The sequence below is a fragment of the Aethalodelphis obliquidens genome, unplaced genomic scaffold, assembly GCF_003676395.1.
Source record: "Aethalodelphis obliquidens isolate GAN/ISIS:26980383/991018 unplaced genomic scaffold, ASM367639v1 scaffold30, whole genome shotgun sequence".
In the NCBI taxonomy this organism is placed as follows: domain Eukaryota; kingdom Metazoa; phylum Chordata; class Mammalia; order Artiodactyla; family Delphinidae; genus Aethalodelphis; species Aethalodelphis obliquidens.
Window position 1 is genome coordinate 21,353,767 of NW_020837974.1, and position 16,917 is coordinate 21,370,683.

General features: G+C 49.3%; 1 protein-coding gene across 2 annotated transcripts in view; it reads right to left on the reverse strand.

The window, feature by feature from the left end:
• Window positions 1-15,964, reverse strand: part of EEF2K (eukaryotic elongation factor 2 kinase) — a 62,610-nt gene extending 46,646 nt beyond the window's left edge. The window contains exons 1-2 of one of the 2 annotated variants that reach the window (XM_027126675.1): window positions 15,602-15,964; window positions 1,266-1,578 (exon numbers count right to left, since the gene is read on the reverse strand). In XM_027126675.1, the coding sequence (XP_026982476.1) occupies window positions 1,266-1,502 (237 nt within the window). In that variant the 5' untranslated portion in view covers window positions 1,503-1,578; window positions 15,602-15,964. The remainder of the gene's footprint in view (window positions 1-1,265; window positions 1,579-15,601) is intronic. The other variant, XM_027126676.1, reaches the window with a different exon arrangement.
• Window positions 15,965-16,917: the final 953 nt, after the last annotated feature.

Here is a 16,917-nt window from a genome sequence, read left to right on the forward strand (position 1 = left end):
GGTCTCAAGAAACACTTCTTGACTGCTAGAATAAAGTTCCCTTTTTTTTTTTCACTTGAGTTAGCATGAGTTGGTTTGTGTTTCACAAGCTCTGACCCCTCCGGCCCCCTCTGGCACCTGGATCTCCTCACACGTGGTACACGAGGCTGCAGGAATCCACGTTTCCGCGAGCCTTCCTGACTTACTGGAACAGACAGGAGCGCCAGGCTGCTCCCCTGTCTTCCCACGCTGCCCTCTGAGGGGCAGAGTGTGTGTTTCAGAAGCCACCTTAGGACAGGAAAGCAGGGCAAGCCACAACCTGACCCTTCAGGGGCCCCCCAACCTCAGAGGGGACCCACAGGCCTATTTTGGGAGCTGCCTGCCCGAGAGAGCTAAGCTAGAACTCTGACTTGAAAGGAAAAATATACAACTGTCTGAGAACTAGAATTATTAATTTTCTAAAAACAGATTAATTCTGCAGTTAGAGAAGAATGACTTCAATTTCAAATCCCAAAGTGGTAATAGGCATTTTCGTTACAGTACAAACTGATACTTACTGTTTGTGAGGATTAACTTAAATAAGGATAACATTACTGCATTAAAAACTTTTTTTCACCACCAGTTATTATACAAAAGTCCAATAACGTTCTCCTTTCTCCCTCTTCTCTATACCAGCTTTGCCATGGTATGAACACAAATTCCTAACAAAATAAGTCCCCTCTTCCTCAATCCAGAAGAAGGGTGCCCAACTCTAAGCAGTGGCTCTTTTGGCCACAACCAACATGAAAAACTACATTTTACATCCTTTCTCTAGACCCTCATACACATAAATGCAGGGATGAAATAAAAATACTTCACAACCGCTCTGTCGGAGAACCTGGTCACCAACAACCAATTTGGTCACTGCATGTGAGTGTGTAAACGTGTGTGTACGTGTCCCTAAAATATCTTTACGACTGTCAGTGCTCTCTGATATTTTTTCCCCCTCCCACCTCCCTCTCCAATATTTTCTAATCTATTCAGTTCTGTTCTGGGTCTTAAAAAACTGGCCAAGGTTTCCACAACCCACTAGTGGGTACAGAGCAGCTATTCGTAAAACACTGCTCTAAAGTAATGAAACTTATATTAAAACAACCAAATCTTCCCAGGTTAATAGGCATAGCCTCAGATCCAGGATTTACGCACTGGCAAGAGTTTGGAAACAACCTCAACCAGCGACCCCAACCTCCCATCCCTATGGCAGGTGAGCTGGGCAGGGGGAGTGGGGGGAGGGGGGGACCACTCACCTTGAAATGGAAGGAGATGGCCGGGGACCCGCTGGAGCCGTAGCGCTCGCTTTTGGCTAGGTTGCTGTAGTAGTTATTAACCTTGGAATTAACATTCTGGTGTGCCCCCGGATCATCAGTGATGGGGCAGATGAAGTAACCCTCCTCACCATCGCTGTCTGCATCTGAATCACCAGCCCGGGAGGTCGGGCCGCCATCCACGCCTTCCAGGCGGAAGATGAGGTCTTCCTCTGCCATGTTCCCGGGACGCCCGTCTTACCCAAGGGCTGGGCGGCACAGCCAGAGTTACTGGGCAAATGCAGCAGTGAGGGTCCTGCAAGGAAGAAAGAGAATGGGTGCTGGGGTCCAGGGGCTGAGAGCTTGCAGGGCACCTCACCCCGAATGCCCCTGGCACGGAAGGAGCGGGTACCCTCAGAGTGAAAACTACTTCCACCTTTAGGGGAGACACTGGCAGGCAGTGTCTAGGAACATTTTAAATGTACAAACCCCTCCACCCGGTAATTCCACTTTGAAGAACTCAGCACTTGAAACAGAAAATAAATGCTTCTTAAGCCACAAGGCTGATGTTTTTAGAACATAAATTAGATCAAATCATTTCTCTGCTTGACACTCTCCAGCAGCTTCTCTTCACATTCTTAACAAAATCCAAACGCCTTTTAAGGCTACCAGGCCTGTGTTAGTCTGGCCCCTGTCCCTCTCCTCCGGCCTTGGCAGCTCTCCAGGCCCATGGGCTTTCTTTGTGTTCCGTGAACACTGGGGGCCCATTTTCCACCTCGGGGCCTTTGTACTTGTTGTGTTCCCTGTGCCTGGAACAACCTTCCCAATCTCCCAACAGTGGGTCCTTCTCATCATTTGGATCCCAGCTCAAAAGTCACCTCTCCAGAGAAATCTTCTCTGATTCAATTCAAAGAACCCCTCTCAAACACACACCCAGTCACTCCCTAGCACATCACCCTGTTTTATTTTCTTCAAAGAGATTTTCCCAAGCAAGCCAAAATCATCTCATTTAACTTCTTTATCATCTGTAGCCCTGTTGCCTTAAGAATGCCTGGCATAGAGCAGGCACTCAACACACGTCCCCGGAATGGATGAGTGGCCTGAAGAGCGTTCTCTGTAGCACAATCAGTAACAGTAAAAAGAGGGAAGAGCCCACAATGACCATCAGTGGAGGCCTGTTATATAAACTACAGTTTTTCTACACCATGAAATACTGTGTGACTCTTACAAAGAAAAAGGAAGCTCTAGATACACAAAGACATGCAAAGATAGTCAAGAAAGAGTTCAGCAACATTGTAGGATACAAAAATCAATAGTATTTCCATATACTATCAATGAAAAAAAATCCAAAAATGAAATTAAGAAAACAATTTTATCTATAATAGCATCAAAAAGAATAAAAAACTTGGCTAGGGGGCTTCCCTGGTGGCGCAGTGGTGGAGAGTCCGCCTGCCAATGCAGGGGACACGGGTTCGTGCCCCGGTCGGGGAGGATCCCACATGTCGCGGAGCGGCTGGGTCCGTGAGCCATGGCCGCTGGGCCTGCGCGTCCAGAGCCTGTGCTCTGCAGCGGGAGAGGCCACAGCGGTGAGAGGCCCGTGTACCGCAAAAAAAAAAAAAAAAAAAAAACTTGGCTAGGGAATTCCATGGAGGTCCAGTGGTTAGGACTCCACGCCTCCATGGCAGGGGACACGGGTTCAATCCCTGATCGGAGAACTAAGATCCCACAAATCATGCGGCCAAAAAAAATAAAATAAAATATCTTGGCTAACAAAAGAAGTGCTTGACTTGTACAGCGAGAAACAAAACGTGTCAGAAGAAGTGAAAGAAGACCGAAATAAGTGTAAAGATATCCCGTGTTCATAGATCAGAAAATTTAACATAGCTAAGGTGGCAATACTCCCAAAACTGATCTACAGAGTCAACCCAATCACTACCAGAATCCCAGTGGCTTCACTGAATAAATTAACAAACTGGTCCTAAAGTTCACATGGAAATTCAAGGGACCCAGCATAGCCGAAAGAATCTCGTAAAAGTTACAAGAATCACACTTCCTGAATTCAAAACTTACTACAAAGCTAAAGTAATTAAGACAGGTGATAGTGGCATGAGGATAGACACAGAACTGAGAGTCCAAAAATGAACCCTCACATTTACAGCCAATTGACTTCTGAAAGGGGTACCAAGACAATTCAATGCGGAAAGAATACTCTTTTCAATAAATGGTGCCAGGACAAGTGAATATACACACGCAAAAGGATGAAGCTGAACACCTTCCTACATTATATACAAAGATTAACTCAAAATGGGGACTTCCCTGGAGGTCTGGTGGTTAAGAATCCGAGCTTCCACTGCAGGGGTCACGGGTTTGATCCCTGGTTGGGGAACTAAGCTGCGCAGTGTGACCAAAAAAACTAACTCAAAATGGATCAAAGGTTTAAATATAAGAGTAAAACTCTAACACTCTCAGAAGAAAATATAAGAGAAAATCTTTGTGACACTGAATTAGGCAAAGCCTTAGATAGGACACCAAAAACACAAGCAACAAAAGAATAGATACACTGGACATCATCAAAATTAAAAACTTTTGTGCTTCAAAGGACACCACCATGAGAGTGGAGAGATAGCTCACAGAATGGGAGAAAATTTTTGCAAATCATGTCTGATAAGGGACTATGTAACGGACTCATACTACTTAACAATAAAAAGACAAATAACCCAAATAAAAAATGGGCAAAGGGGGACTTCCCTGGCAGTCCAGTGGTTAAGACACCACGCTTCCACTGCAGGGGCACGGGTTTCATCCCTGGTCAGGGATCTAACACCCCACATGCCATGCAGCACAGCCAAAAAAAAAAAAGGCAAAGGATTTGGACAGACGTTTCTCTAAAGAAGATACACATGGCCAGTAAACACATGAAAAGATACTCAACATCATTAGACATTAGGGAAATACAAACCAAAGCCACACCCACTAGGATAGAATTTTAAAAGTGGAAAATGACAAGTGTTGGTGAGGATGGGGAGACACTGGAAACCCTCATACACTTTTTTTTTTTTTTTTTTTTTTTTGCGCGATACGCGGGCCTCTCACTGTTGTGGCCTCTCACGTTGAGGAGCACAGGCTCCAGACTCGCAGGCTCAGCGGCCATGGCTCACGGGCCCAGCCACTCTGCGGCATGTGGGATCTTCCTGGACCGGGGCACGAACCCGCGTCCCCTGCATCAGCAGGCGGACTCTCCACCACTGCGCCACCAGGGAAGCCCCCTCATACACTATTAATGGAAATGTAAAATGGTGCAGTCACTTTGGAAAACAGCCTGGCAGTTTCTCAAAAAGTTAAACACAGAATTACTATATGATCCAGCAACTATACTCTTAGGTATATACCCAAACATGTCCACAACAAAAACTTGTGACATATGGTTCATAGTAGTATTACACGCAATAGCCAAAAGGGGAAACATCCAAACACCCGTTAACTGATGAATGGATAAGCAAAATGTGGTCTATATATACAACGGAATGCTCTTCAGCCACAAAAAGGAATGAAGTACTGATGCTAAGTGAAAGAAGACAGTTCAAAAAAGACCATATATTGAACGATTCCATTTATATGAAAAGTCCAGAGAAGGCAACTCTATAAGAAAGTACGTGAGTGGTTGCCTAGGGATGGGGGAGGGGAGAGTCGGGGGGAAATGGGGAACAATCACTAAAGGGTTTCTTCTGAATAGATGAAAATGTTCTAAAACCGACTGTGTTGGTTGCATGACTCTGTTAATACATTAAAAAACCACTGACTATATTAAATCCACTTTAAATAAGTTTGGTAGGTTTGTGAATATACTTCAATAATCTAATGTTTAAAAAAATAAAAGACATGGGACTTCCCTGGTGGCACAGTGGTTAAGAATCCACCTGACAATGCAAGGGACACGGGTTCGATCACTGGTCTGGGAAGATCCCACCTGTGGTGGAGCAACTAAGCCCATGTGCCACAACTACTGAACCTGCGCTCTAGAGCCCACAAGCCACAACTACTGAGCCCACCTGCCACAGCTACTGAAGCCCGCACACCTAGAGCCCGTGCTCCGCAACAAGAGAAGCCACCACAATGAGAAGCCCGTGCACCACAATGAAGAGTAGCCCCGGCTCGCTGCAACTAGAGAAAGCCTGAAGGCAGCAACAGAGACCCCATGCAGTCAAAAATAAAATAAATAAATGTTTTTTAAAAAGATTAAAAATAATAATTAAAAAAAGAAAGAAAGAAAAGAAAAGGAAAAACCGTTACATTTAAAAAGCAAGTTCGGGCTTCCCTGGTGGCGCAGTGGTTGAGAGTCCGCCTGCCAATGCAGGGGACACGGGTTCGTGCCCCGGTCCGGGAAGATCCCACATGCTGCGGAGCAGCTGGGTCCATGAGCCATGGCCGCTGGGCCTGCGCATCCGGAGCCTGTGCTCCGCAGTGGGATAGGCCACAATAGTGAGAGGCCCCCGTACAGCAAAAAAAATAATAATAATAATTAAAAATAATAATTAAAAAATAAATAAATAAAAAGCAAGTTGCACAAGAGCAGTTACATTATGGTGATCCTATCTGTGCTAAAAGAAAAGGTACGTCCCTGAAGGGCCCACAAGAGCGCTGCCAGCACTGCGATGGGCAGTGCGACTGGGAGCTGGCGGGTGGAGGGAAGTTTTTAACATTTTGTACACTTCTGTACTGTTTTAAGTGTTTTTTTTTTAATTTATTCATTTATTTTTGGCTGCATTGGGTCTCCATTGCTGCGCACTGGCCCTCTCTGGTTGCAGCGAGCGGGGGCTACTCTTCGCTGCGGTGCGCGGGCCTCCCATGGCGGTGGCCTCTCTTGTTGCAGAGCACAGGCTCTAGGCACGCGGGCTTCAGTACTTGTGGCGCACGGGCTTAGTTGCTCCGCGGCATGCGGTATCTTCCCAGACCAGGGCTCGAACCCGTATCCCCCGCATTGGCAGGCGGACTCTCAACCACTGTGCCACCAGGGAAGCCCTGTTTTAAGTTTTTACAAAGCTGGTTGCTTTCAATATAAAAAAAAATTTAAAAGTGAAAAAACTTTAAAAATTTTTAAATCAACTAATTCCAATTATTCTTAACAGCTGTTTCCATCGGGAGGCAGTTTTCTAGACCTGAGGCTTCAGCACTTTCTTGACAGTCATCAGAGCAAGAAATATATTTATATCCTAACCCAGTACCCACCTACAAAATGTAAGTGAAAATTTCAGGAAACTGTACTTAGCCTTACTTTGTACAATGCCCTCTGCTATTTTTGATTCCACTTGTTTTTCTTTCTTTTTTACTCTTTATCTTTAATGCACCACCCACACTGATTATTCAACTCAGTGTGAAAATTGCTGCTCTGGGTGTCAACCTCCGAGTTTGCTTCTGACCCTCTGGGCAATACAGTCATCGCCTGGATCCGATGCCAAAGCCACCTGATCTTGCTTGTTACCAAAATCATCCCCGGGCCCTGTGCCCACTTCTCCCCACTCTCGGCCGCTCCCAGCCCCAATGCCTACTCTGCCCTGGTCAGCCCCTGGCCAGAGTCCCTGCTGACCAAGAGACACGGTTGCCTGGAGCTGCCAGCAGCCCAGCCAGGTTACTGGCCTCTGGGGCTGCGCTGGTGCCAGGAGAGGGGCCGGAGCCACAGCCTCAGCTACGGAGCTCCAGGCAGTGTTGCCCAGCAGTTAAGAGCCCGGGCTCAGGAGCCAGGCTGCCAAAGGGTGCAAATCCTAGCTGTGCTACTGGTGACCTTGACTAAATTAGTTCATCTCGCCAACTTCCCCATTTGTGAGGGGAGCTGAGCGGGAAAGTGGCCTGACTGAGGCTCCACAGGAGTTCACAGGGGAATTAGGACCAGAATCCCAGCCCTTGGCCACATCCCACCACAGACCTGACATTTTCCTGGGCCCTGGGAAACAAAATGAGCTGCAGACAAGCAGCTGTGACCCTAGTTGGCACAGTGCCTTGTACCCGGCAGGCACTTGATACGTTTTCCAGAACTGAGTGAGGGGGATCTGTTTCATGGCTTTTCAGTTGTCATACATTTGCTTTGAAAAGGCAGCTGTGGCAACGCCTGTTAACTGTCCCCCGACAGCTATTCTCTCCTTATTAATAACAGAACCACTGCTTTTTAGCTAAGCATGCGGCCACTCATAATAAGGTCTACGTTTCCCAGATTACTTTGCAATTAGGCGTGACCATGTGACCAAGTTCTGGCCAAGGGGATATGAGCAGAAGGGTTCTATGCAACTTTAGGAAGGTTTTTTTTTTTTTCAATTTATTTTATTCAAGTGTAGTTGATTTACAATGTTGTGTTAATTTCTGCTGTACAGCAAAGTGATTCAGTTATACATACATTCTTTTTCATATTCTTTTCCATTATGGCTTATCACAGGATATTGAATATAGTTCCCTGTGCTATACGGTAGGACCTTGTTTATCTAGGGAATGGTTTTTAAAAAGAGGGAGTGTACCCTTCTGCTCTCTCTCCTTCCTGCTGGCTGGAATGCTGGTGTGATGGCTGGAGCTCAAGCAGCTAAATTTATTCATGAGAAGGAAGCCATGTGCTGAGGATGGCAGAGCCATGAAACAGAGAGAGCCTGGGGCAGCTTATCTTACATCATGGGGCACCATAATTATCCTGGACTCACAATCTTCAGAGTTTGGTATCTAAACTTACATAATAGACTATAATTTTCTTTTTTTCCTACTACTTGCTAATTCTATCTGGTCCAGTACCCCTTCTCTCCCATGTCATAAAAAGTCACATCATATCTCTTATGACAAGTTGATGCCTGGGCACGTCAGCCTAGGAAAACTGTGGTCTCAATCCAGAGACCTAACTTGTAGCTGCTTCCACATCTGCCCATAAAGACCGGACACCTGGAGGATGGTGGATTCCCCTAGACAGGCAAGGAGCCCTCACTGGCCCATAACTCAGCCCCATGATGCCTGTTCCAATACCAGCCTCTTAGGAATCTCCATCTAACCTGGGCTTTGCCCGGCCCACAGAGGGCCTCTCTGTGAGCAGAGAGACTGAGACCAGGAGCAGAACCCCAGTTCCCAAGACATCAGGATTCTCGAGAAGCTCTCCTCTGCCCTCACTCAGGCATCTGCATCTTCCCCTCCCAGGCCCTGACACATCCTGGGAAGATATTTCTATGGAGAGGCAGCTGAGCAGAGTTCTGAGTCAGACCCAAGTTCAAGCCCCAACTCTGCCACTTACTGGGTGTGTGACTTTACCTCTTGGCCTCGGGTTCCGCATTATAACCTGGGATGCAGAGTTGTACCCACCCCACTAACCTGACAGTGCTGGCACAGAACAAGCACTAAGACTATAATTATCATCATCATTTTTAGTACCATCAATAAAGGGGGCTGAATCCTGGGTCCCAGCCAGGTTGGTGACCTGGACGCCTGGTTAGTAGCCACGCCAAGCTTCTTCAGGGGTCCTCAGGGAACAGGCTGTCTTCGGCTCTGGCCACTGAACCCCTGCTCTCACTGCGTCTTGCTGTAAAGGGCTTCTCTGGCAGCCACTGGGGCAGGAAACAATGATTGCAGTGCCTAGGTCAAGGCCTGTGGGCCAAGCCACAGTGACCACCGGCCCTCCTTGGGGCTCCTCTCACCCCCAGGAGCTGCCTTCCTGATGCAGAAATGATCTGGAATCTCCCACCCACCACTCCTGGGAGCCAGCACCCCAGAGCCAACACGGGCTGTGCTGGGCCACCAGTACACACACTAGTAATATGGCCAGCACGGCAGAACTCAATGGTCTTCAACTGCAACCACAATGGACCGGGTGACTTATGGACCACCTCGCGTCACGCACCTGTTTCTGTTTGGGGATCTGCTTCTCCCCCACTCTCCAGTCATGGGGTTGGGGTTGGGGTTGGGGATCCACCCCCAGGTAATGGGGTGTGTCACATGACCCCACTAAGCCAATCACAGCACTGGGCACCTGGCCATAGTGATTGGCTCAGAGATGGGCATGTGACTCAAGTCAAACCACTATGGCCTAATCTCAGGTAAGCCTGGGGCTTTAGCGTGAGCAACTGGAAGAGAAGGTCAGTCCTTTCCTGCAGGCTGTTAATCTGAGACAGAGGCTGAGGCCACCAGAGAACAAAGCTGACTTTTGGTGAAGAGCAGAACAAGAGATGAAGAGAAAAAATGAACAGTGATGACGTCATTTGAGATTCTGAATCCAAACATGCCTGGGACTCATAGATACAGAAACCAAAAGTAGTGTGGACAGGGATAAAGGGAGGGGCAAGTCAAGATATATGCGCTACTATGTATAAAATAAATAAGCAACAAGGATATATTTATAGAACAGGGAATTACAGCCATTATTTGTAATAACTTTTAATAGAGTATAATCTGTAAAAACACTGAATCACTATGCTGTACACCTGAACCTACTATAATATTGTAAATCAGTTACACATCAATTAAAAAAAAAGTTGGTGAAAATAAAAGAAACAAAAACCAAAGCTCAGTGTAGTGCCTGAGACAGTTTGAATCCTGGCTACCCAGCTAGGAGCCTGAAACAACAGACTCCATGTGGCAGGCTGGGACTTCCTTGAGTCTCTACCTGCACGGCGCCTGGCACTGAGCAGGGCTCATAAAGTGCTAATCAGATACCTTTCCAGGCTGAGTTTCATTAATTTGCTGCCGGTGGGGAGGGTAACAAGGTGTGACATCAGGAGTTACTAAGTCAAGCCTCCAGCTAAGAGTTCAGGTCAGTGACTTATTAACATATATACCCCCAGGATGTGGGGGTGCTCATGAATAAACATTTATTAAAACTATTTCAAGAAATAGTACAGTTCATGTCAGAGAAAAACGACCGATTTACAGATGTCCCCACCCAAGAACCAGTCCCCATTCACAACCAAGTTCTCACTTCCCTGCCCCTGCACCCTAAGGACACTCTTTCTGGCATGCCTCTCCCACCTGCTGCCAAACCCCTCTGTTCCCTTCAAAATCCAGCTCAAATTTTTACCCCCTCCGGAAAGCCTTCTCTGGGTGGTTTCCAGTCTGTAAAACAGGGGACAGCTAACCCCTGGAATTGGTAGTGAGATCAGACCCATGAGGCCTGACAGGGAACTGTCCTCAAAAGCACCAGCTGCTATTACGCTCTGACCATACCCCACTCCCCAATTCCTAAGTCACTTCCCTCCTCCCAGGCCCTCCGTAAGCATTTCCATCATACCCAGAGACCCAACAGTCTATGTCACGGGCAGAATAATGCCGCTCCATAGATGCCCACATCGTAATTCCCAAAGCCTGTGAACATGTTCCCTTATGTGGCAAAAGCGACTTTGCAGGTGTGATTAAGGATCTTGAAATGGGACAGTATCCTGGATTATCCAGTGAGTCCTTATGAAAAGGAGGCAGGAGGGTCAGAGTCAGAGGAAGAGATGTGACAATGGAAGCAGGGGTCATAGAGAAATTTTGAAGATGCTATGCAGCTGGCCTGGAAGACGGAGGAAGGGGCCACGAGCTAAGGAATGCAGGTGGCCTACAGAAACTGGAAAAGCATGGCAACAGATTTTCCCTACAGCCTTCAGAAAGAACATGGCCCTGCTGACACCTTGGCTTTTGAACTTCTCATCTCCAGTACCATAAGAAAAGAAATTTGTGTTGTTTTAAGCCACTAAGTCTGTGGTAATTTGTTACAGTGGCAGTAGGAAACAAATAGAGTCCAGAACAGTGGGGTAATTTTGCCCCCTCAGGGGACACTTGGCAATGTCTGGAGACACCGTTCGTTGTCACACCTCTGCGAGTGCAACCAGCATCTAGTGGGTAGAGGCCAGGGATGCTGCCAGCATCCTACAATGCACAGCACAGCACCCCACGACAAAGAACTGTCCAGCCAAACTGTCAATAGTGCTGAGAAACCCTGTTCTAGAATGACTCTGGTGGATTCCAAGGAGACTTCCCCCAATCCACCCTCCCTCATCTCCTCTTTAAAAACACATCCCCACGCATACCAGAGACAGAGGAATTAGCTTACTCGCTGATGAGAACAGCAACCCGCAGCTGGACCCAGAGAGACAAGTCAACATTGACTGCTAAAGCTCATCGTTGCCATTCACTGTCCTTCATTCATATAAAGCTGTTAAGGTGCAAAGGCTACTTTACTGTTTTAAAAATCAGAAAAATACATCTTAGAATACAAAGCACAATAATATAATTACAGCTTCAACTGACAAAATGCACAAGAGGGCTTGAATTTTAAGTTTTAATCGTTTGCACTCTTCTCATGTTCCCAGGATACTCTGTCCTCCTGGTGGGTCAGATCAGAGAGACAGTGTGGTTCACTTCTCAGGGCAACTCTGTGTTTATACAGCCTCTTGGTGGCCAGACCACGTGAGCGTCTAGAACAAAAGGGGCCGTGTCTTAGTCCTTCTAGCTACCAGCCCAGAGCACAATGCCTGGCACACACTAGGTTCCCTGTAAACGCAGGCTGCGTGAATGAATAACTGAACAAAAGTGGGCAATTTCTGCGGGTATAATGAGCATTGTAGGCATGGAGGAATGGAGGGACTATCGGGTTAGAATTACAAGGCATCTGGGGGTTACTTAGCCCAGAGACGCAGCTGAGATCCCGAGTGGGAAAGCCTGGGTCATGGGGAGGCCCTCAAAAAGCAGCCAAGACCAGGATCGGGCCCAACAAGTCTTTTGGGATGAACAGATCTGTGTTCAAGTCCCGGCTCTGCCACTAGCTGAGTGATGTTGGGCAAATTACCTAACCTCTCTGAACCTCAGTTTCCTCATCTATAAAATTCACTCATCCACCAAAGTGGGGCAGAGTGAGCAAGGCGAAGAAGAGGTGAGAGAACTGGTCTGTGGCACAGAAGCCAACTGTCCACTATGGATCTGTTCTCCCCTGCCCAAATCCTTTTGCATCTAGGTGGGGCCATGCGACTACATTTGAGCCAATGGGATGTGGACAGAAGTAACCTGCACTGCTTTCAGGCCCTCCCATCCCCAAGGCCCATTTTCCATGACCTGGTCAGCCTCCCCTCCACTGCAATCCGGCCCTGAGACATGTAGCCCAGAACAGATTCATGGCATTTCAGCACCACTTATAAAGCTCTTGCTCCATCACTCCTCTCAGCTCCTTGGAGGACAAGCGTTGCCTCCTCCCTTGGCTCGCCCACACTGTGCCATCTGCTTGGCACATGCTCTAGCCTGCTCTCCCTACCTGTCCCCTGGCCAACTCTGCTCATCCCTCAGGTCTCAGGTTAGATAGATGTCACCTCCTCCAGGAAGCCTCCCCTGAACCCCAGGAGGTACACACCACTGGCTCCATCCTACAGATGAGGAAACTGAGGAACAGAGAAGTTAAGTGACTTGCCCCAAATCACATGGCTAGAAGGTGGGGGAGGTGGGTCTGAAGCCAGTGCAGGTCTATCCAGGGCTTCACTCGGCTTCACTCAGCCATCACTTGCTAAACCACTTTTTTTGGGGTTTTTTTTTTTTTTGCAGTACGCGGGCCTCTCACTGCCGTGGCCTCTCCCATTGCGGAGCACAGGCTCCGGACGCGCAGGCTCAGCAACCATGGCTCACGGGCCCAGGCGCTCCGCAACATGTGGGATCCTCCCAGACCGGGGCACGAACCCGTGTCCCCTGCATCGGCAGGCGGACTCTCAACCACTGCGCCACCAGGGAAGCCCTGCTAAACCACTTTTAAAGTGTGATCCTTGGACCACTAGCAGCAGGAGCAGCCTCACCTGAAAACTTGTCACAGGTGCAAATTCTGGGGCCTCACTCCAGTCCTGCTAAAGAAAACTCTGGGGGTGGGCCCAGCAAGCCATGGTTAAACAAGCCCTCCAGGTGGTACCAATGTTCACTAAAGTTCAAGAACCAATGGCGGAGAGAACGTTCTCCAGCTGAGCCTCCTGCCTTTCAGCCACAGCCTGTGGGGTCCTTGCCAGGTCCAGAAAGCATCACAGCTGGAGAACGGAACAATGGCCGCCCTCTGACTTTCCAGCCCTCTGAAATGTTTCTCTGGGTGTTCCACAGCCCTGGGACTTTGGGGACCCAGAGAATGTCATCTTCTACTTCATCATCAGCCTGTTAGTGACTCACTCCTTCCTTCATTTGAAGCCTTCTTCTTGTGCCCATCAGCCTTGCCTGCAAGAGTTTAATCCAAGCTACTTTTATCCTGTGGTGGTCACTATAACCACTTTCTTCTAGAACATTCTCAGTTCACGGGGATTAAGTCTGCAGTTTCTTGGTCAGCAAAACTGATCTCCCCAACACAGAAATGTTTATTTTTTAATCAGTCCAGCCAGCCACTATTACTTTGAATGCAGTCCCGATCATCAACTTTTCCTGTATCAGCTTTAGGAACAGGGCCAGAAAGAGTAAATCCTAGAGAATGAGCTTGAACAAATCCAAGTTTCTGCTGGTGACCCTCAGCTTTCTTCCACGCTGCTCTCAGTGTCCTGGCAACTGGATGCCAATCCTGCCAAAGACTGGACAAGACTTCTTTGGGGAATCTGACCAGTGTGAGAAAAAAGGCCTAAAGATACCCTTCGCCTGTGGAACAGCCCAGTTAGATCACCCTGAGGGGAAGGCCACAGCCAGCCAGCCTCCTTCATACCCAAAGACCTTCCGAAGAGCTTCCTGGAGCCCCATACTCTTCAGTGGACAGCCACAGACCACCAGAGAGGGGGAAAGGAGAGGCTCTGCTCCACAGTCATTCAGAGGCCCAGGCTCCTTCCAGCTTGTGGCTCTGCCCTTCTCCAGGCCCTCAGAGTCCTCTCAACTCTGCTGGTAAATGAGGAAAGTGGGGAGGTTTTTAGGGTCCAAGCTTGACGGGGGCACACACTCTCTCTGCTCACATTCCATCAGCCAAAACTCAGTCATGTGGCCCACCAAACTGTAAGGGAGCCCAGGAAATATATCCAGGTGATACCCCAAGAAGAAGAGGACATGGGTGACCAACAGCCATCTCTGCCACATAATTCATTAAAAATGTTTTAAAATCATATCAGTGATATATCCTTAGTAGTCGGCCAGAAAGTACTGTTCTGTCACCAAAAGCACACACACACACACACACACACACACAATACCCACCCACCGCAAATCACAGAACATACACAAGTGATCATATGTAAACTGAAACTATTTCAAGGGATGGTCAGGCCCTGACTTCCTGCTTCCCCGCCCCCTGCAAAAGATAAGAACTTGGGATCCCAGCCGACACACCCTCTTTAAGAACAGGAGAGGGAGGATGGCAATCTCCACCATGTTACATCTAATTTCCCATCATCAAGCAGCTTTATTGTATTTGCTGAATAAATGCATCGACCAAACAATGACCGTAAGGCGCTGTGGAGGCCACAGAGAAGGATGACGCCTGCCAAACTCTATCTCCTAAACCCTACCTCCTACCACTGGCATCCTTTCCATCACCTCCTCCAGGAAGCCTTCTCCAATAACCCTCCGTCCCCCCCCCCCCCCCACCCCCGAGTGGGCATTATCAGCTCCACCTGCTTGCTCCGTAGTCCCAAACTTAGTCCATCTTGCTTATTAGTATCTGCCGGTAGACCACTCTGGATCTGTCTCCTCCTCTGTAAAATCAGAGGGGTAGACAATTTCCTGACTGAGCTGCCCTAAGGCAGGCAGCTTCCAGGGCCGAGGACCCAGAAGTCAGGCTCCCATAGAGCGTCCCCACAAGGCAGACGGAGCAGCGCCCCCCTGCCAGCAGCCCATCTGTCTCACGCGGGGCGCAGCTGGGCCGCTTTCCCGCAATCCCCCAGGCGGGTGCGGCGAATCTAGGCCGGGACTCACCCGGTAGGCCCCAGCCCCGCCACACGCATATTAACGCCCGGCCCCTTGGCGCACAGGTCCACGGAGCCTGCCAACACCCGAACTCCTGCAGTCAACAATGCAGCAAGGGCGCGTCTACACGGTCCTCGAGGTTCCCGGAACTTGGGCCTCTCGTTCAGGGGCCGGGGTGGGGGATGCCGGCCCTGCAGGGGAAGAAAGGCAGCGCTGCCCCCACCCTCTGCGGGCCTCCGGGAGCCGCGGGCGGAGGCCCCAAGCTGCCTCTCCCCGACCGTCACGTGCCAAGTATTTTACCAATAGACACTGCCGATATTCGCCACGACTCCCCCATTTTACAGAAGCAAACACTGAAACCCGAGGAGCTTAACCCCCACGCTCTCCTTCCGCCTGCGGCCCCACTTTTAAGCCCCAGACTCTCCGCGCTTCGGGCGCCGGCTGCACCGGGGAGCACAGGCTTGCAGCGCCGGATCCCGGCCCCCCAGGCCAACCGCCGCCCTACCTACCTGTCTCGGGCGGAGAGGCACGGCAGCCGCTGCCCACGGCCGCGAGGATCCAGAGGAGCTGGCAGAGGCTCGAGGCCCGGTGCTCCAGGGTGCAGGGCGGGCGGGCCCCCCGAGAGTGCCGGGGAGCGGCGAGCGGGGAGCGCGGGCTGGCGCTCCGGGGAGGCAGGGGCGGCCGCCGGAACGATCCCGGGGCGCGAGGGGCGCACGGAGCCGCTAGAACGATTCCGGGGCGCTGGGGGCGCGTTCCAAGGGCAAGGGCGCCGGCGATCGTCGGCTGGCCTGGGGCAGCTGCAGCGCGCGGCGTTCGGACGGCGTATCCGGACACTCGCCGAGCTGGGGCTGTGGCTGGGGCAGGAGACTGCGGGCAGGGGCGGAGCCGCGGGCGGGCGTAAGCCCGGCGCGGCGCTCACGTGGCCGCGGGCAATGACTATCACCGCTCCTGCAGCCGCCGCTTGGATCTCCCGGCGCTGCGTCTGCGACTCCCCAGCCGGCTGAATACACAGCGTCCGGATCTAACGCGTGGGGCCGGCCTGGCACCTACCAGCGAAGGGGGAGCCCTCCCAGCGGGTAATTTAAAAGGGGGCAGCTAACCCGTCCCTCGCTCACCGCACCTTCCCATTCTCCCTCCGATGCCCGCCTAGTTCCTGTATTCGAGTCCTTTCCAAAATCAGTAGTGATCGGATCTCATTGTATGTCTCTATGCATAACCTTGCAATATTTTTATCAGAAATTGCTTTTTTTTTTCCCTCCGGATTTCTGCTTTGTGAAAACAGGCACTTATGACTGTGGCAATTCTTATTTGTGTAATACGTTGCTGTATTCCTAACTCAGCGCACAGCCTGGCACATAGTAAGTGCTTTAATAAATACCTGTAAAATGAATGACTAAATATGGAAGGTATAAAGAAGAAAAGGAAATAAAACTAATGATAACTACTGTGAACATGTTCATAGTATATTCTTCCAGATATTTTTTCTAGTGAAATTTTAAAAATTTCACAACTCTTATTTTAGAAATAAAAGTAAGGGACTTACCTGGCAGTCAGTGCAGTGTGGCCAAAAAATAAATAAATAAAAGATATAAGTAATAACAGTAATATTTATCAAGCTATTTATCGCATTCCATCTTCATACCAACGCTAGTACCGCTACTTCGCAGATCATAAAACTGAGGCTTATAGAGATACGCTTGCCCAGAAGATTTACAAGGTGGCTTCTTCCTCTTGGCAAAGGGCATCTATCCATATTACAGGGCTCCTGCTGGTTTGGGGTCTGCTGAGTCACTCTGTGTAGTAAAAAAGGGGAGAGGAATTTGAA